At 38.9% G+C, this 21,448-nt stretch overlaps 2 protein-coding genes across 2 annotated transcripts in view; one reads left to right on the top strand and one right to left on the bottom strand.

Moving 5' to 3' along the window:
- The window catches only part of LOC311088076 (radial spoke head 10 homolog B-like), a 304,215-nt gene extending 286,042 nt beyond the window's left edge, over positions 1–18,173 (top strand). The window contains exon 10 of the mRNA XM_084121733.1: positions 18,067–18,173. The gene's annotated coding sequence lies outside the window, so the exon portion shown is untranslated. The remainder of the gene's footprint in view (positions 1–18,066) is intronic.
- An 82-nt stretch (positions 18,174–18,255) lies between these two features.
- LOC311088052 (E3 ubiquitin/ISG15 ligase TRIM25-like) overlaps positions 18,256–21,448 on the bottom strand; it is a 28,005-nt gene continuing 24,812 nt past the window's right edge. The window contains exons 4-6 of the mRNA XM_084121694.1: positions 19,247–19,406; positions 19,049–19,096; positions 18,256–18,809 (exon numbers count right to left, since the gene is read on the bottom strand). Of these exons, the coding sequence (XP_083977820.1) occupies positions 18,265–18,809; positions 19,049–19,096; positions 19,247–19,406 (753 nt within the window). The 3' untranslated portion in view covers positions 18,256–18,264. The remainder of the gene's footprint in view (positions 18,810–19,048; positions 19,097–19,246; positions 19,407–21,448) is intronic.

Here is a 21,448-nt window from a genome sequence, read left to right as displayed (position 1 = left end):
AAGTAAATGTACGGTAGAATTACACTTTACGTAAAAATATACACGTATTCTCATGAGATCACATTGAACATTCTCAGTAAGTAAAGTGCAACTTTACTATAAAAGGAAGCCTTTTTATTTCCATGGAATTACTGGGATTTTACCCAATAATCTGTAATAGCTACAGTTACGTAGCTATTAGATTATAGGGTAAGATCCCAGTAATTCCATGGAAATAAAAAGGCTTCCTTTTACAGTACAGTTGCACTTTACTTACTGAGTAAATTGTCATGTTTTCCTTGGTAACGTTGCAGGACATACAAGGTAAAAAATTGTGACTATATGGAAAAGGGAATGATTAGGTTATATGGTACAATTCCGGTAATACCATGGAAATAAACAAGGCTTCATTTTACAGTACAGTTGCACTTTACTTACTGAGTAAATTGTCATGTTTTCCTTGGTAACGTTGCAGGACATACAAGGTATAAAATTGTGACTATATGGAAAAGGGAATGATTAGGTTATATGGTACAATTCCGGTAATACCATGGAAATAAACAAGGCTTCATTTTACAGTACAGTTGCACTTTACTTACCGAGTAAATTGTCATGTTTTCCTTGGTAACGTTGCAGGACATACGAGGTAAAAAAAAAAGTGACTATGGAAAAGGGAATGATTAGGTTATATGGTACAATTCCGGTAATACCATGGAAATAAACAAGGCTTCATTTTACAGTACAGTTGCACTTTACTTAATGAGTAAATTGTAAAAACATCTGCAAGAACATACCCAGTATTTAACCCTCTGGAGTCTGAGCTGTTTTCTGGGCCCTGGAGGTGTTCTGACATGCTCTGACATTTGTGCTTTTTTCAGTTATTTATAAACATGTTAATGGCAAAGGTGTAAATTCACTCTATATAGCACAAACAGGGCTACCAAAATATCTGATCAACATGCATGTATATGTTTGAATTTTTAAGAGAATAATGTTTATGCGTGGTTATTGGAAAAAATAAAAATGAAAGTTGCAGAAATAAGGCCACAAAACACATACTAAATATGTGGCAATAAGACTTTTGACTAATGGATGTCGTCGCCTATAGTTTTTTCTTCAAAATTATATGAAAATAGTCTTGCTTTATCGTTCACATAAAACCATACATTGATTTGAATTGATGTAAAACAGGTTTTGCTTGGAAAGCCAATATGCGAGGGGGGCGTGAACGAGGAGTGGTTTACACCTGAGAAATACACTGTCCCACCCACTCTGCATAATGATGAGCCATTCACTCAGGTGTGAAACTGACTGAGCCACAATGCAAGGACAAAATATATATTTAGAAGAAGACTTATATTGACCATTTAAGATTTTGCTTACATCTATCTTGTAAATATGTTTTGCTATTTTATTAAAAAGGTTACAATTACAACAATAATTACAATTTCAACAATATTTCAAGTGTACTCTTTCTTTGTAAAAAAATGATTATAGGCCTACATTTTATCTATGTATTCATTAGTTTGAATATAGCCAACATTGGAACAGCTAACATCTTAGTTGATGACTTTATTTTTGACAAAAATAGTATTTTATATATAGAAATTGCTAAACAAAAGCTTATTTGACGAGGCAGTATATTCTACAGTAAAAACTGTACCCAAATCTACTAAACAAAATGTTGTCTTTCATATTTCGCCTGACTGTAACGTTGTTTTCATGAAATATTAGGGCATATTGTTAATTTGCAGTTTAATACGTTGCTTATACAAATAGCCTACATTTTATTTCAACATATTTCAGTCGATTTTTACTCATCTCAGTATAGCAATACAGTTTGCTAAAACATCATCATTCATTCACACACGCGATTTAAATTTAAACTGTCTTTTTGCGAGCTGTGGTAAACAGCGCGCATCTCTGCCGTTCATTCATAAACAGAAACCCACGTGAAGAAATTCACGTGAGAAGGAAAAAACTTACTAGTATTCCTCAGCTCGCTCCTTGATATACCCGCACTTCTGAGGGACATTTTCCATTATTATTATTCCTCACAGCGCTGCAAGACGGTGTAAACAAGTAATGATCTGAATAAACTTGTGAGTTTTCTCGAGCTGATGGGGGCGTTCACAGGATTGCGCTTGGATTGCCTCAGCCATTTGCGTTTGAATAGCGCACGCTCTCCGTGGGTGGAGTCACATTACATTTGAATTAGCTCTAATGAGCTCGACTGGAATCGCTCTCTTTTAATACAGATTTCACAAGATGGGAATATTTGTTTTTTATATAAATTACTTCATTTAAAAGAAGAGAATTCAAGCTTCATGCCTGTGTGCCTGTATGCCTGTTTGACGTTTCAGAATGGACTACACTGGCAGAGAGAAGGCAGAACTCGCTTCGTGTTTATTTTTCTTTATTTGGCAAAAAGCACAACACTTTGTTTTTATTGTGAGTATACACAAAAATAATACACATTTAACAGAATCGATTGATGTATGAAACTCCTATGGAAAATCAAAGTCAACAGAGTATTTATGAGTTTCTTTTACACTGCTAAAAAAAAAGCGAGCTGGTATCGCCGGCGATACCGTCGACCTCAGGGGGTTAAGATGTACCATGACATTAGGGAAAACTGTTCCTGCGGGGTAGTTACCAGGTAAGTGTAAGGTAAATTATTTGATAAACCCTCTATAAATGGGTGTAGCAATGAACAACAACTATGTAAGACAAAGTAATTTATTGGAAACTACCATCTTAATTTCAAGATAGTAATAAATAAACATGGACTGTTACCAACATAACCCTAGGATAACTAGTACACACCTAACTTGAATTGATGGGTAATACTGGAGGTGTTTCTAAAAATTGGCTGCCTACATTCTGAGGAAGTACACAATTAAATCTGAGTTATTACCAACCTAAACAGGTAACAAGTACACAGTACTTTGTTGAGTTGATATTTAACAGTGGTGTTTTTTTCCCTGGTAGTTTCTCTGTAATTGCATACTAATCACCTTAAGTAATTACACACTAAAATACTATAATTTACCATATGCTTACCAGGTAAATACTTAGTAATTAGTTTGTAGTTTCTCTGCATTTACATACTTGTTACCTGTGGTAATTACCAATAACCAACTATAACTTACCATATATTTACCCGGTAAATACCTAGTAATTAGTTTGTAGTTTCTCTGCATTTACATTCTTGTTACCTGTGGTAATTACCAATAACCAACTATAACTTACCATATATTTACCAGGTAAATACCTAGTAATTAGGGGACTGTAAAAGGAAGGGTTACCCACGTTTTAATAAAGGCCGAAATATCCTTTTTCAAACATGGCCAATAAAACTGTCTCAAAACTCTGTTATATGTTTTATTTACTCTGAAATGACCAGCAAATTCACCATGTGAAATTCGCATTACCACCTCTCGAAATTGTTTTGGCACCACTACTTGAATTACAGATTCCTCCATCAAACCTTTCTTACAGGGAATACATTTCCTTAAGAGTATCTCATCCTAAATAAAATATCCACTGGTAGCACTTCTTACCTCCCGTGATGGAATAACATTCTCAAACAGTTGTTGTAACCCAGGATCATTCTGTTGTGCAGTCATCAACTCCCTATGAGTAATAGGAAAAAGAGTAGACAAACCAGGCACACAGTTAAACACTTCTTTTTCTTCACAAGATACCTCACGACTCCTCGAACGGGTTACTGCACACGTTACAAATACCTCAGGGAATTCTTGCATTAGTACATCAGACATTTCAATCAATGGGGTGGACACTACCACAGGTGGTGCAATTACCCCTCGCCATACCCTATCTCCAGCTAAATTATTCCCCAGTATTATCATGACACCATCCACTGGCAATGATGGACGCACTCCCAGGGTTACCTCTCCACAGACCAATTCCGAAGTCAAGTTCACTCTGTGCAAAGGAACATATAGGATGCGCTCGTCTTCATCAGATGGCCAATTTGACGGATTTAGAACGGCTGCAACAGAAATAATTCTGTTGTCATCCAGCCTGCGCTCAATGTTGCCGGCCAGGGAAATGAACAGTCTTTCACGAAAGACCTCTGCCTTCCGATGATCACTGTCACTTGGCTGAGACACATTCACTCCCTTGAAAGAGTGTAAACTTTCAAATTCCTCCTTCAGGCCTCTTGCGTTCACACCATCTGCTTGCCGCATAGACCTCAGTGTTCTCAGTGCAACATCCATCTCCACCAAAAAAAGCCACTGTGTCATTTTACCATGAATGCCCCGACATTTGGCTCTTTCCACGGAAGATCTGGATTTGTCTTCCATCAACACTCCAAAGAGTTTGACCAAGGCTGGATAGCTTTGCCAGAGAGCCGTCACAGACGTGCAGGATGAGGACAGCCAGCGCACATCAAATACTCGTCCTATTCTGCGAGCGTGCATGCCCAGATCGGAAGCTGCAGACTCAAACTCTCTCATATGTTTTGGACTTTGAGAGAAAAATGAATACAGAGAGTCAATGAACATCTGAAAATGGCTCGCCTCTGTAATGTGTTTCACAGCATCATGGACCACAAGTTCTAACTTACATTTACATTTACATTTAGTCATTTAGCAGACGCTTTTATCCAAAGCGACTTACAAATTAGGACTAAATTAAGCGAGTCATCATGAAGAGGCAAAAACAACAACAACGCAAGAAGTGCTCAAAATACGAAGTTCAGGCATTATTCAGAGTAGCATAAGCCTGATAAGTGATGTTTCAAAGGGAAAGGAATTTTTTTTTTATGAGGTTAAGTGCTCACGGAAGAGATGGGTTTTCAGCTGTCTTTTGAATGTTGTCAGGGATTCTGCATTCCGGATGAGGGTGGGGTGAATGAGAATGTGAACTGTGAATGAGAATGTTCTGGAAAGTGATTTTGTGGCTTTCTGTGATGGAACCACGAGACGTCGCTCATTGACCGATCGTAGGCGTCTGGTAGGGATGTAGACTTGTAGGAGTGAGTGAAAGTAGGAGGGAGCTGAGCCTGTGATAGATCTGTAAGCAAGCGTCAATGCCTTGAACTTGATGCGAGCAGCAAGAGGTAGCCAGTGCAGAGAGATGAACAGAGGAGTGACGTGGGCCCTCTTGGGCTCGTTGAAGACAAGACGAGCTGCAGCATTCTGGATCATCTGTAGGGGTTTGGTTGCACATGCTGGAAGTCCGGCTAGAAGAGCATTACAGTAGTCAAGCCTAGAAATGACCAGGGCCTGGACGAGAAGTTGTGTTGCATGCTCAGTTAGGAAAGGCCTGATCTTCCTGATGTTGTGCAGTGCAAACCTGCATGATCGAGCTGTCTTTGAAATGTAATCTGTGAAGGTCAGCTGGTCATCAAACGTTACTCCAAGATTTCTGACCGACCTTGATGGGGTGATTGATGATGACTCTAGCTGGATGGTAAAGTCGTGCTGTAGAGACGGATTGGCAGGGAGGACGAGAAGCTCAGTCTTTGCCAGGTTGAGCTGCAGGTGATGTTCCTTCATCCATGTGGAGATGTCCGCCAGACAGCTTGAGACCCGTGCAGCTACTGTGGGATCGTCTGGTTGAAATGAGAGGAAGAGCTGCGTGTCATCAGCATAGCAGTGGTAGGAAAAACCGTGTGCCTGTATGATGTGTCCCAGTGATGTAGTGTAGATGGAGAAGAGGAGGGGACCAAGAACTTAACCCTGGGGAACCCCTGTGGTCAGTTGATGTGCTCTGGATACCTCGCCTCTCCATGCGACCTTGAAGGACCTACCTGTGAGATAGGACTCAAACCAGTGGAGTGAAGTTCCTGTGATGCCCAGTGATGAGAGGCTGGACATAAGGATCTGATGATTCACAGTGTCGAAGGCAGCAGACAGATCCAGGAGAATGAGGACTGAAGATTTGGAAGCAGCTTTTGCGATCCGTAGGGCTTCTGTGACTGACAGTAATGCAGTCTCAGTAGAATGCCCTTTCTTGAAGCCGGATTGGTTGACATCCAGCGGGTTGTTGAGAGACAAGAAGGATGTTACTTGGTTGAAAACAGCTCTTTCAAGTGTCTTCGCAATGAATGGTAGGAGAGAGATAGGTCTGTAATTCTCTACAAATGATGTGTTTAGCGTTGGTTTTTTAAGCAGTGGAGTAACCCGAGCCTGCTTGAATGCTGTAGAGAAAGTGCCAGTATGGAGGGATGAGTTGATGATGTGTGTGAGTGATGGTAGAAGTGTGGGAGAGATGGCTTGTAGAAGGTGTGAGGGGATGGGGTCAAGGGGGCAGGTGGTAGGGTGACTGGAGAGGAGAAGTGTAGATACTTCTTCCTCGGTTAGCGAAGAAAAGGAGGACAGAGGGATATTGGCTGTGGAAGGGGTCGGTCTGGGTTCCTGTGTGTGTGGAGCTGAGAACTGACTGCTGATAGATGTTGTTTTGTTGGTGAAGAAGTTCGCAAAATCGTCAGCAGTTAAGGAGGAGGCGGGTGGTGGTGGAGGTGGACAGAGGAGAGAGTTGAATGTCTTGAAGAGTAATCGTGTGTTGGAGGAGCTGTTGATCTTGTTGTGGAAGTATGAGGATTTTGCAGCATGAACATCAACAGAAAAGGAAGAGAGGAGAGATTGATACATACTCAGGTCAGATGCGTCTTTTGATTTGTGCCATTTCCTCTCCGCTGCCCTGAGTTCGGTCCGGTGTTCCCGAAGAACCTCAGATAACCAGGGGTTAGAGGGAGTAGCGCGTGCCGGACTGGAGGAGAGAGGGCAGATAATGTCTAGAGAAGAGGTTAGAGTGGAGCATAAGGTATCCGTTGCGGTATTCACATCCAGAGATGAGAATTGTGAGGGTGGGGGAAGAGAAGATGACACAGCAGAGGAAAGAAGGGCGGGAGAAAGTGAGCGCAGGTTTCGCCTGAAAGTGACTGGTGGTGGGGTTGGTGGTGCAGGGGTAGAGAGTTGTAGACTGAAAGTAATGAGGAAATGATCTGAAACATGGAGAGGTCTCACCAAGATGTTCTCTGTGGTGCAGTTGCGTGTGTAAACCAGGTCCAGTTGGTTGCCTGATTTGTGAGTACCTGTGGTGATGAGTCGTTTGAGATCGAAAGAGGCTAGGAGAGAGGTGAAGTCTGTTGCATGCGGCTTTTCGAGATGAATGTTGAAGTCACCGAAGACTAGAAGTGGGGTGCCATCCTCAGGGAAAGTGGACAGCAGCACATCCAGCTCCTCTACAAAGTTTCCCTGCTGACCTGGGGGGCGATAAATGACTACAATATGGATCTTAATGGGAGTTGTAAGTGTAATAGCATGATATTCAAATGAGTTGTTGTTGCATAAAGAAGAGAGCATAGAGAAGAGAGCTCAACTTGTGGTTCATACAGTGAATGACGGTCAGGTTAGGGTTGATCATCTGCCCCATCTGTTGCAAAGCCAATAAGCCGGGTGCGCAACATGTCTTCAGAGATGCCCCGTGTATAAAGGCTTTGAAGCAGGATGTCACAGATGGCCGATCCAGTGCACGACTGCAGCTCAACAAGTTGAAGGAAGAAGTTGCAGACCTCACCTTCATAGGGAATCCTAATGTAGATGATTAGGCATGTTTTGTTTGACACCGTTGTGCTCTCATCAATGAGAATACTGAACTTATCAGATGAGTTTTTGATAAAGTCCACTAGCTGAGTTCTCATTTTTCTCCAATAAACATGCGCATATTACAACAAGCCTTGTCAGAATGCAGCATACATCCCAGGTTTACACCATTCAGTTGTTGCAGTTCCACCAGCTGTGGCTGGATTTTGAATGAGAGGTTGTTTTGGCAGATCATGTAGGCTGTACGTATGCAATTCTCAGTTACTTTTAAAGTCTTCTCATTGTGTTTTCTCCACAGAGCTGCATCTACTGCCTTTTCAATTGCTGTCTCGCGTCTTCACTGCAAAATTTCTATGCATTTGATGTGGGACTGACACTTTCCATGTCTGCTTATTTTGTAATTTTTTTTTTTTGCAGACTTTGCTTTTATGCCATTAATAAATGCAGAGTCGATGTGAAGCCTCTCTTGTGTGTATGGGCCTAATATCAGAGCAAGCTGTACACTGAACTGATCCGTCTATGGTGACAGCAAGCCACTCTCGACCCTCTCTCCATTTAGCAAAGCGCCCCGGCTCAATGCAACCTCCAACAATAGCCCCAGAAACCGAATCATTAGCTTGTAAGTCTGGGTTGTATGTCCTTGTTCATTTGAGTCAACCTGGGTCTGTGAGTTCTGCTGAGGCTGGGAGTTGCCGTCCATCCTACCTGTAGTAGTAACATTTTCACTTGCAGTTTTAGGATTTTTTTTGTGATGGTCCTGTAAAATATGATGATATGCTGCTCTGGACCCTTTTCATTGTTCCCAGCTTGCTAGCTAGAGTTTTCGCGCTGAAATAACATAAATATTTGTACTTGGTGACATTCTGAAAAGCCGTACATGGATCAAAGCTAATGGACATGATCAGATAAATTAGCCGCAACATCAACTATTGTATCAGAAGGCTAGCGCAAACAGTGGGTGGTCCATTTTCGGATTTTTATTTCTATCGCACTGACAGTTCACATTACAGCGCTTTACTTCGTTTAATAGGCTAGGCTACTTCTATATATCAGCCTCTGCTGAACCACAGATTGATTGCAAAGTTAAACCATTACAGTAGAAACTTTTTACTGCTGCTTTTAAAGTAATAACATTAACTTTACATCGCAATGCTGAGCTACAGTGAAATGATAGAAAAGACAGATGCATTATCTGTGTTAGTCAATTCGCCTCATTTGCGCAAACTGGACGCGCCCGCGCCGCGCTAAACGCCTCATTCGCGCCGCAGGACCTCTACATTGACTTAACATTGAAATTACTCGCGCCAGACGCTCAAGAGTGAGTGAGTAATCTAAAAACCTTTGCTTTAGCCTCAATTGAGTGAAACACTGTATGTGTAACTTCGGCCATTCTCAGTGGTGTGACTGGTACACTAACTCTGCTTGTCATCATAGAAACAGATAATCAGATTGTGATGTTTATTCCTGCTTCAGTAATATGCTGAATATGCTGCCTTCCTTTGTTTCGACCATAGGGTTTCGACACACAGCTCCACTGCCCAGCGGACCGGCTACAACCGTCTCGCAAGTGTTGATAGGCAGCTATATCAGAGTCAGCCAAAGTAGCGCATTTTAAAATAAAATTGACTTTAATCAATCCACGGATCCGTGATAAGTTTTGTGATCCCTCTCGCCACTAGTGTAGTAGCACTGATCACTTTGAGGGGGGGATAAATTTATCCCCACCGGGGATAAAAATAATTAAGCAGAGGCAGGGATACTTTGACCAGAAAGGGGGAAATCCCACGCATCCCCCACGGCAAATCGCACCCTGTATGTATATATATATATATATATATATATATATATAATATAAAATTGGTTCACAGTTGGAAACACAGTTGTTGTTTTTTTCACAAATTGTGCTTGCAAATTGTATAATATCCAAGGTAAACATTTCTAGCAATTGTGCAGTTAATTCTCATACTGTATTTTCAGTAAGTTTTGGAATATATTCTCTACCCAAATGTGTCACTAATAAAGCACAATAAAAATAATTTAAAGATTTGGTTCTATCCTTGTATATATATTTTTTGCTATTTTAACAATTTAAATTTTAACAATATTTCCAGTATAATCTTTCTTTGTAAAGTTAAGGATTCATTAGTTTGAATATAGCCTACATTGGAACAAACACTATATTAACATCTTAGTTGATGACTTTATTTTTGACAAAACATAATATATATATATATATATATATATATATATATATATATATATATATATATATATATATATATATATATATTCCGCTGCGAGAAGCGGAACACGCCATCTTCCTCCTGATCCACTTGTCAGCTCCCTAATCTGACAAAGACACATGGCAAACATGAGGGCTTAAATACACAAGGCTAATGACTAGACAAGGGACACCTGTGAACAATGAACCAATGACAACATGACAACACAGAACACATGGCAGGATCACATGACTAGAACGGGATCACATGACAGACACGAAACAAGAACATGAAACAAAACCAGAACGTGACATTGACATTTGCTTCCGGAGCGCATTCTTATCCTAGGGCGTCATATACTGACATTTTGACATTTCGTCTACATCCAACGCACATGGCACCCTTTAGCGTCAATATGACACGCACAGATCTTTGTTCGGTTATGGGTAGGTTTAGGTCTAGGGTAGGGTTAGGGTTAGACCACTAGGAGGCGCCTTCTGGCCCATATCTATCTGCGTGTCATATTAACGCTAAAGGGTGCCGTGTGCGTTCAATGTAGACGAAATGTCAAAAGCGTCAGTATATGACGCCTTGGGATGAGATTGGGCTGAGCATTCAAAAAGAAGTGATAGTTAAAAAGTACAGTAATCTGAGACGGCAGGAGGAAAATATGCTCACAAGGTTGAGAAAAGGGCACACAAGATTAAATGGATATATAATAGGAAAACACCAGACTGGACTATGTATACATTGTGGAGGAGTGGAAAATGTAAAACATGTACTCTTGACATGTAGAAAGTACTCTGGAAAAAGGAAAGAGCTAGAGAGGGCAACGAAGAATGAATTGAGTTAAAAAAAACCTATTGAGTTTGTATGGCACACAATCTATAGTTAAGGAAGTTATGATCTTTATGAAAGAAACTCAGCTTGCAAATAGAATTTAGAATTATTATATATATTTTTATTTTTCATCGTGTAAACTGACAGCCCAATGAGATCACACCTCAGTCCAGAAGATGGCGGTAATGCACCTCGTTTGCAAACTGGCAAAAAAAAAACTACAGAAGAAGAAGAAGACATTTGCTTCTTTTGTTTCAGTCTTTGCGTGTCCTTCCACTAAGTATCCAAAGCTAAATCCATTCTTTCTTAGAAAGTCTAATTTGTCTTTATATGTCTTATCACCAAACTGATAACATCGCTCCAAGCTTTCTCACAGAACGCACAAGGTTAAGTGAAAGCACTGGTAACTGGTGCTCTGTTGCTCTTCATCATTGTCAAGTCTTCTTGAGTTTCACCAGCCTGTTTGACGTCAGTTGCAAAACTGCTACTTCTTTTTCCTTCTCTTTTCAGCTTGGTTCCTTGAAGACTTGTTGGTGTGTTTTTCATCATCTGCCAAAGCATCGAAATCTCCAAAAGTGGGTTTGATATTACCTTTGCTTGGCGATCAACAAACTCCACCGACTGAATGAACTTGGCTCTTCTTCTGTTGTGCTCCTCATACTCGTAAGCATGGGCTCTCCATCTTTCACACAACTTGTAGGGCAGCTTTGAGATAATAATCCTCATGTTGGTAGGATTTTCCAACTCTGTAACCGACCACTTTTCCAACCAAATTCAATGTCCTCAATTACGTTGTGCCAAGTGACCAGGAACAATGAAAATGCACTTCAAGATTTTCCATCCTCTAGGACAGGGATGGGCAACTTCGGTCCTGGAGGGCCACAGTCCTACAGAGTTTAGCTTCAACCCTAATCAAACACACCTGAACAAGCTAATCAAGGTCCTGAGGATTACTAGAAAATTACAGGCAGGTGATTTGTTCAGGGTTGGAGCTAAACTCTGTAGGACAGTGGCCCTCCAGGACCGAAGTTGCCCATCCCAGCTCTAGGATATATTATGATAAACGGTCAAAAGCTTTGTGTTCTCCCTCTATGCGTCTGCACTTATTACATGTGTGTAATTACAACTCTTTTACATGCGCTACAAAATAGACGTAACTAAACGTGCTCAAAATATAAATCAAAGAAATATATTCAACAGTAAATGAATAATTAACAAAAAAAAAAATATTATACCAAATTTGTGTCATAAAAATATCAAAATATACACTTTGAAATTTGAATTATGGCTCTTACATCAACTATATTTAAATTTACACAACTAAAAACAGTGTGAAAAGAGTTTCCTTATTATATCTATCTGAATTTATGGACAAAACAGGTTATATGTGACTTTTTGGAGGGCTTTTATTTTGGAATCAGACAGTCCTGACATTAGCTATGTTTCCATCACCACGTTTTTATCCGAATTAAGTGATATCGAATGAAAAATGCCTTATGGAAACAGTAAAATTCGATTGAATTGAATATCGACTCAAATGAAATATGTTCGGTCTCATTTTATTTTATTTTGATCGATATATGGCTTATGCGATAAACGCTGATGGAAACGTTATTTGCCGAATAAATAATGAATTGCGATTAAGTTTTAGGTAATTTTATGGTTGCAACCCGCCACAAAACATAGAAGAAGAAGTTTTTGTTCATTTCCGCCCAGTATTTCCGCTCTGTTTGCACCTCTACTGTCTATGGTTTGCACACATTTCAGGTGTCAACAAAGACAGAAGTGGACAAACGAGGCGACGAGATACTTTTTGAATTTAATTTACCAGAAAAATAAAACGGCTATTTTAGATAGCAAAAATCTAAGAAATGCCATAATAGTCAAATAATGTCGCTATCAGCTGGCACAAGTACTATTAGAGTCCTGCAACGGGTCAGGTACCCGCATAAAAAGTGGCTAAAACGGGTGGATTGTGACATTCCTAAAATTCACGGGTGGGGATGCGAGCGGATAATGAACTCCTTTGAACTCCCAGCGGATAACAATATGTGCAATATTTGTAAGTCTAAATTACCATTACACATACGCAAATATGTTTTAATCAGGCCATCCTTAAAAATATTATTGTTTGCCATAACCCGACCGACGCTGTCAATTTAGGACCGACCCAATTAATTATTTTCCCCCCTTTTAGTCCTACCGACTTGCCGGTTGTAAACTTGTAAACTTTTTTTTTTTTTTTACTCTTCAAACGACTAATGCAAATGCAATAAAATTATATTAATTTTAGTAGGCTAAGTATTGTGTATATAAATTGCCCATATATAGGCCTACATACAAACATAGGCTACGCTCTTTCTTTTAAATAATAACCCGTGGTGTCAGATTAAGGGCTGTAGCCTATGCGAAATGAAACCGAAATCGCGACACTCTGGCCACGAACCTACAATTAAAACTTTCACAGAGACATCAAACAGGCATTTAAAACACCCAATATTAAGAATTGGTACAGTATATCAAGCAAAATAATATTGATCGAAAAACTTATCTCTCCCCCCACATGCTCACCGGCAACGCTCCGACATTAAATTTCTCTGTACTGTAGGGCCGCCTAATAGGCCTAGCCCATGTGTTGTAGCCCAGTCATTAAAAAACGATTTAGTTTCAATTTTTTTCAATTCAAGTTCTTTATTCAGTCATGATGTTATTACAGACACAATAATAATCACACCAACAACAAAATAATAACATTCAATGCTAAATAGGAGCATGAGGAAGACCTAGTCTTATAATTTCACGCCCTTTTTTCAATAATCTAAGTTGGCACAAAACAGATGGCTCGCCGTTTTTTTTTTTTTTTTTTCTCTGTCGAGGTACAATATTACTTCACATCTTAACAATTTCAAATTTGATTCTTATGCTTCACCGCCTTCGTATTTTCTAAGTACATTTTTTTAATACATTTTATTGAATTGAACAATCGTGTTACATGATTTTTGCACAATGTCCAAAGAATTCCATAAATTGATCCCAATTACAAGAAATCCTTTTTGTTTTTGTGAGGTGCGTGAATATGGTACACAGAAATTGCCTTTTCTTCTGTTGTTACTGTCTGTAATTAGCTTGAATTTGTTTTGAATATGTATTGGCACCAAATTCTTTTTCACTCTCCACATAATTTGTAGTATTTTAAATTTGACCAACTCTTTAAATTTCAAGGTCTGCAATTTTGTAAACAGTTTGTTTGTGTGGTCTCGCAAACCTTTGTAAGTCACAATTCTTATCGCTTTCTTCTGAAGTAAGAACAGCCTTTCTGTATAACTGGTGCATGCATTACCCCACACTTCGGTACAGTATGTTAAATATGGAACAATTAAGGTTAAGTATAGAAGCTTCATCCAATGTGTGTTTAATGTTATAAAGAATACCAATATTTTTACTAACTTTACCTTTGATATGCTCAATATGAGGCTTCCAGCTAAGTTTGCTGTCTAGGATAACTCCCAAAAATTTGATTTCTGAAACACATTCAATATTTACATCCTCAATAACTAATTTTGTGCATCCCTGTTTTCCCTTATTTCCAAAAACCATTTCTTTAATTCTGTCATTTCCCTTTCAATAATGGCCATTAATTCATTTAAATCTGTCCCAGTCTTGAACACTTTGTGTCATCAGCAAACAACAAAAAATTCATATCTTTGGAAGCCTCAAATCATTAATAAATAATATAAAAAGTTTAGGGCCAATTACAGAACCCTGTGGAATTCCGCATACAACAGTTTTACAGTCCGAGTTATGGTTTTTAAATTGAACATATTGGCTTCTATTACTTAAGTAGCTTTCAAGCCATTTATATGTCTGACCCCTTAATCCGTAGTGTTGTAGGTTTGTCAACAATAGATTATGGTTAACAGTGTCAAACACTTTCTGTAAGTCCAGGAATATACTTACAAGATACTGTTTTTTGTCCATTGCAGCAAGAATTTCTTCAGTTAAATGAATTAGTGCAACGGCAGTTGATCTATTGGATCGAAATCTGTATTGATAATCAAAAAGTAAATAATTTTTTTCCAAAAATAGTTCTAATTTATGAGTAAACCATTTTTCTATTATTTTAGAAAACTGTGAAAGTATTGAAACAGGTCAATAATGATTAAACTCATGTTTATCTCCTTTTTTAAAAATAGGTATTATCTTCGCAGTCTTCATCTTTTGAGGAAAAACACCTGAACTAAAAGAAAGATTGAAAATGTAAGTTAGAGGTTGAAGTATGCAATCTATGTTTTTTTTTTACAGTGCTCATATCTATTCCATCACCATCACAAGAAATTTTAGTTTTGCACTTTCTCACAATATCTAAGATTTCAGTTCTGGTGAATTCATTGAGAAACATTGACTGTAAGATTCTACTTTCTCCTGTCGCACTATTACACCATGCTACATGATTGGATTTTTCAAGTCTTTTCGCAATATTAGATCCGACATTGACAAAGAAGGAATTAAACTCATTTGCAATATCTGTTCCATTATTAATAACCTTTCCTTTATGCTCAAAATACTCAGGTAAATTTTTACTCTGAGAATTTGGCTTCAAAACCTTATTTAAAATTTTCCATGTTTCTTTAATATTAGTTTTGTATTCATATCATTTGTTTTTATAATAGTCTTTTTTGGCCTGTCACATTATAGTTATTAACTTATTCTTATATATTTTGTATTTAATTTCATGATTACTAGACTTGTATTTTATAAAATCTTGGTATAATTTGTTTTTCTTTTTACAGACCTTCTGTAACCCGCTGGTTATCCATGTTTTTTTATTGAATTTATTCACTTTACCCATTTTTAAGGGACAATTTTTATTATAAAGGGTTACAAATATATTCAGAAAGACCTCATAAGCATTATTAACATCCTCTACAAAAACTTTACTCCAATCTTGGTTAATCAGATCCTTCCTAAATGAGCTTATTTCCTTCTTTGTCCGAATTCGAGTGTATTTAACTTTATCAACATCACTTATTTTCTTACCAGTTTTTAGGCCACAGACAATGAAAACTGGTAAGTGATCGCTGCTATCACATAATAGCAGACCACTATGGAAGGTAATGTCAATATTGTTGATAAAAATATTATCAATCAATGTTGAAGTTGTCCGTGTCACTCTACTGGGTTGTGATATCACTGGAAACCTACCTCTGCTGTACATTTCGTTTAAAAAATCATGGGTTACTGTTTGGCCTTGTGGGTTCATTAAATCAACATTAACATCACCACATAACCACATGGTCTTATTTAACATTGTACAATCTACAAGTTTCATATTCATGTTTAAATAAAATAATATATATATATTTAAATTTCATGTTGATTATATGAAAAGTGAAAAGCATGAATAAGATAAGATGATCCCGAATATCGGGAGACAAATGGAGTGGGCAGACATGATTTTGACCACTTTATTAAGTTTGTTTTTGTAAAAAGCCTTTCTTTAAAGTGAATTTCGTTTTTGTATTAATTGTATCTTAATTTTAATCAATGTTTCATCAGCCAATTTCCTGGATTTAATAAATAAGAGCTAAATATGGCAGGCAATTTAATCAGGACACGGAAGCGCCGGCGCGTGAACTGGAGGTAGGCTACTTGAATGGCGCAAAACAAAGCGCACTTTAGCGCTCATTAGCCCATTCATGAGGCTATTGTGATGTAGAGAGATATGCGAGATAAAAAATAAAGCACTTTAATTGGAATGATTTTAGCTTATGTGTGATTTATCGCGGGCACGGGTCGGGTAACAGGCCAAATATTAACGGGTCTGAGCGCGGCGGGTGCGGATTTAATTTTGATATTATCACGGGTGACGGGTCGGATCTGGTGCTGAACTTTGCGGGTACGGGCGGGGGCAGGTCTCCAAAAATGGACCTGTGCAGGACTCTAAGCACTATTAAAACTTGTGCAATATTGATCATTTGTTGGTAGATGGCGCGATCCATTTTGTCTAGCAAAACTTTGTTCGCAAATGTTTGCTTGAATGTTGTGCGAAAAAAACAGACTAGTGTTGAAGCTACGCAATAACTTGTATGAATTCAAGAACAGCAGCATAGGGTTCAGCCGCAGTTTACATTCAATGCATATTAGACGGTATTACTTATTACTAACAATACAGACAGACCATGTCATGTGTGTGACTGTGAGCTCACTATAAATGTTTTTGCAGACTGGGTGATATGTGTAGCAATTGCATGACAGCTGTTACTGCACTATTAGAGGATTGAGACTCCCTTAACTTTTGTGTACTGTTGAGGACTGACATGACTGGTACTGACTGGCAAAACATCAAACACCTCCAATACCATCTTGCTCCTCCAACTGTCTAAATTGAATACCAATTGAATACTTAATGTGTAGATGAAATTGTAACATCAAATTAAAGATGCACAAGTATAAACTTGGATTAGGCCTAATGTTTAGTCAACACAACGGAGATATGCAGATGATATTTTAAAGACCATGTATTTAGTCAAACACCATCTTAAATATAATACTGTAATCAAACAACACACACACAGATCAAAGATACAAATTCATCTAAACAAATGCAAAATACAAATACTAAATATTAATACATCAAAAACTGTACATCAAATCGGCGTGGGCTCATGTGTTTAAAAACGCTCATAACACTTGAGCCCCGCCATTTGAACAGGAGGGCGCAAGGGGCGGTTCGCTTTCTGTACATAAGAAAGCTGGCCGCGAGCTCAGAGGTGAGCAGCAACTGTGGCCAGAGCCAAGATTTGAACACAGGTCTCTGGCGCGAAAGCCTTAGATTTCGCCACTGAGACACAGGGGGGAATGACATAAGCTTTCTGTTAGCGTGAGCATATAAGAGAGCGTAGTGTAAGTCACGCGGGGGGCACCGGCGTGGGCTCATATGTTTAAACATATAATAATAACAAATAATGATGTGAGACAGCGAGACCTAGACAAGACCGAGAGATCCGAGACCAAGACAAGACCAAAGACCGTGGCCGTGACAAGACCGAGACCAAAGACCGACGAGGCCGTGACAAGACCGAGACCACGTAAAAGTGGTCTCGAAACCGGTCTCGAGACATACAACACTATTACGCACAGGTTTTTAGTCGCTTTAAAGCCGTTGGATGGAAACACACTCTCACCAGCTTTATTCGCATAAGTTTTTTTTACCAAACTTCAGATAATTCGATTGACAAGTGGATGGAAACTTATTGTGTGAGTGATTTCTACTACTATCATTGTACTTTCTACTAATCATTGTTCATTCTGAAGTAAAATTGATGTGTGTAAACAGGGAGTTTCCTTTCATTTAACTTTTCTTGAATGAGCAAAAAGGCAAAGAAATACACATTCTCTCATATGTACATTATGCGCATATACATCCACATACACATTTACACAAGGCACACATAAGAGATAATGAGACAAAACAATATTGTTATTGAGTTTAGCAGGGAATATTATATCAGCTTCAGGCTCACCGCTTACTCAACCATAATCTGAACATGTTATTAATGTAATAAAGAGAAAGGAAGAGACATGATTTATCATGCAGCTCAAAGCATTATGGGTAGAATCTCTCTACAATCTATCCTGATTCATCAACACAGTTTCACTGATGATCCACTATAAACACTAAACCCAGGATAGAGTGGTTGAGTGAATGTGGTCTGGACTGTGTGGATGAGGCTCATTGTGTGAGAGACGCTGTAGAAAGACAGAGTTCCTGCACTGTGATCCACACACACTCCTATTCTACCGTGATCCACACACACTCCTGTTCTACTGCTGATGGGCTTTACAGGGAGTTTAGTCTCTATGTTATTGTGTATGAATGAGTATCTGGAGGAAGAGCAGATCAAACTCCAGGACTGATCATTACATCCAAACACACACTCTTTACCCGATCCCTTCCTGCTGATGCTCTTATATGACACTGATATATTCACACGTTCACTCCACTTAATCTCCCAGTAACAGCGTCCACACACTCTCTCTCTACACAACACCTGACGACACTGATCAAATCTGTCTGGATGATCAGGATACGGCTGAAGTGTGCCAGTGACAGAAATCACTCTGTTCCTCTCAGACAGACGGAGGAGATTATTCACTGTGTTCAGATCCAGAGTGAGCTGATGGGAATCTGATGGAGATAAAACACATCAGAATCAGGAATTATGAATCTGTCTGATCTTTTAATGTATCTGAACTCTTCATGTTCAATATATCATCAGTGTCTCAGTGCAGTTTACCAGATATCCTGAGCAAATCATCATTTACATGATCAACTCTAAAACTCTTCTGTCATGTTTTCTTTCACTTCTCCAGGAAGAACATGAACACACTCAGTGAGTTTTTCTGCTTGTTTTCTCAGTGACTTACATTGTAGGAAGTCGTTCCTGGTCCTGGGAACAATGTTGGAGAAAGTGACTGTGGAAATCAACAGACATGAAGAGTGTGATTATCATGTCAAGAGAAAATGATCCCTGCATCTGTTCCTAAGACATTTCTAATATGATCTTCTACATGATCTGAGATGATGGAGGATCATTTCTGAGAGCAGAATCTCCAGGACTTTACCTCTGTCAGAGATCTTCTTCAGCTCCTCTTTGCAGAAATCCTCCAGTTTGTCTCTCAGCTGACGGACAGATTCTCTCACGCCATCAAAAGAGGAGAGAGAACTGAAGAGATTGTCATTTACGTCTGTAGATTCAGGAGGAGCTGAGAGAGACTGGAAACTCTAGAGAAAACAGAAATCAAAGCTCATCACCTCCACACTTCATCAATAACCTGCTCTACTGTCAGATTTGTGCGGCTCTTGTTGATCTTTAGTAACTCTCCTCAATCCAGCACTTTCACAGCATCAGCTTCATTCTTCTCATATTCATTATGTGACATTAGAGACACAAGTTCTAGCGTTTGCCATTTACACTATATGTGAACTTCCTAGAAATCAATTTAAGCTCAATATTAGCTTGAGAAATACATTATTTTATTAGAAATACTGCAATCATAAATTCAAATGTTTAGTGTGTTTTGAAATTATATATTTAAAAAATGAATGACAGCAACAGTGTAATAAAGCAAATTAGAAAAAAAAAAAAATTCCAAACAATGAAAGTGATTCATTCACATGAGAATAAAATCTAGAGGTCAGTAATATACCAACATCTCTCTCACATTAAATATTATAAATAATCATATAATTATCCTGATGAAATGCATCAATCTCCATCTTAGCTGTATTATATTGTGTAAATTGAACTCTAAACAAGTTTAATACACTGGTAATGTCATTAAAACCTTTGTTTTATTCACAGAATTATAGGGCAGAGTTTGCTAAATTCATATTTGTGTGATGAAAAGGCATCAATATGTGATATTTTCCAGTTAATTTTATTTTCTATGAAATGTGAAATACTAAATAGATAATATATGCTTGGATTTGGGGTCATTTAACTTTTAATAAAGCACTTTAAAGGGATATTTCACCACTGGAAAGATGAATGTGTATTTAAATTGGGTCATTTATATAGTAGAAATGTGAAATGATTGTAGAGGTTGGTGCCTTCTAGACTGAGAAAAGCCAGAAAATTTATTTTTGGCTCATGTGGATGAAAGACAACAACTCCCAGAATGCACTTGCTCCGCTGCCCTACGAGGACACTCCCAAGCCACGCCTACCGGTTACAGAGGGCAGTATCGGGAGAAATGATTCAACTAGGCTACTAGTCGACTCGAAAATAAAAGCTCTAGCATTAAGTTCTGCCAGGAAGACTTAATTGTTACGTCACTCTACTTTTTATCTATCCAATCACATTCCAACACTTGTGGTATAAAAGATCGGTACTTACTCATGTTTGAGTTCGCAGATGCTGACGCTTCAATTCTGTTGCTCGCGTCAGTTGCCGACCAAAATATGTCTAAAGACACGCAATTTGTTTGCGACTACTCTGACTCTGACGATGAATTCGTCGCACCATCTCCTCCCGCTGCACGCCGCAGCTCACGCATTCAGAGCCGTATTTCTCCGTGGGCACAATGGTCTTCTGAGGATACAATTAAAGCCCTCGAGGAAGCCGGCATACCAACTAGCCAAGGTCTCTCTAAAGAAGATTTACACCTTTTGGCCCAGAACACCTTGGGCACTCCACCTGTCTCTATTTCATCAAAAGCTTCAACTTCGGCAGCTCAACCTAAACCAACCGGCAAGAAAAGATCAGCTAAATCATCCTCACCTCATCCAGCAAAAAGATCAGCAATACCTGCTCGGCTACCATCTTCTCCGCAGATCGTTGAAACTTCAGACACGAATTATCAGCTCATTTCTGCAGTGCAAAGCCTTGCTCAAACAGTCAAAGGATTGGAATCCAAAATGTCATCTCTTGAACATTCTTTCACGAATTCTAACCTCAGCACAAACCCAGCCACGATCCCTTCAGTGATTCCACAGTTCTATTCTCTCTCTTCAGGATTAAGCAACCCCTCGAACGAGCCTTCTACAACTTCTACTTTGCCTACTCTTCTACATTCGATTCAGACGCCTTTTCAAGACGTTTCTGCACCAACGGTTTCCTCAAACTTCAACTTATCCTGTTACGGTGTCACCTCACCTAAGAAACAACATCATCCAAGGTAAGGATGTTAATTTGGCTACTTTACTGCTTCCTTCACCCGCTGCCGACAGGAAAATGGTTGACTGTGGTGACGTGGCAGTTCTTCTTAAAACCTCTGATCCTCGCCTTCAACGCAATCTCTCATTTGGAGAATTTGTAATCGCTT

Source organism: Abramis brama (assembly GCF_963993115.1).
Source record: "Abramis brama genome assembly, chromosome: 8".
Lineage (NCBI taxonomy): Eukaryota > Metazoa > Chordata > Actinopteri > Cypriniformes > Leuciscidae > Abramis > Abramis brama.
This window is presented reverse-complemented; position numbering and strand designations above follow the sequence as displayed.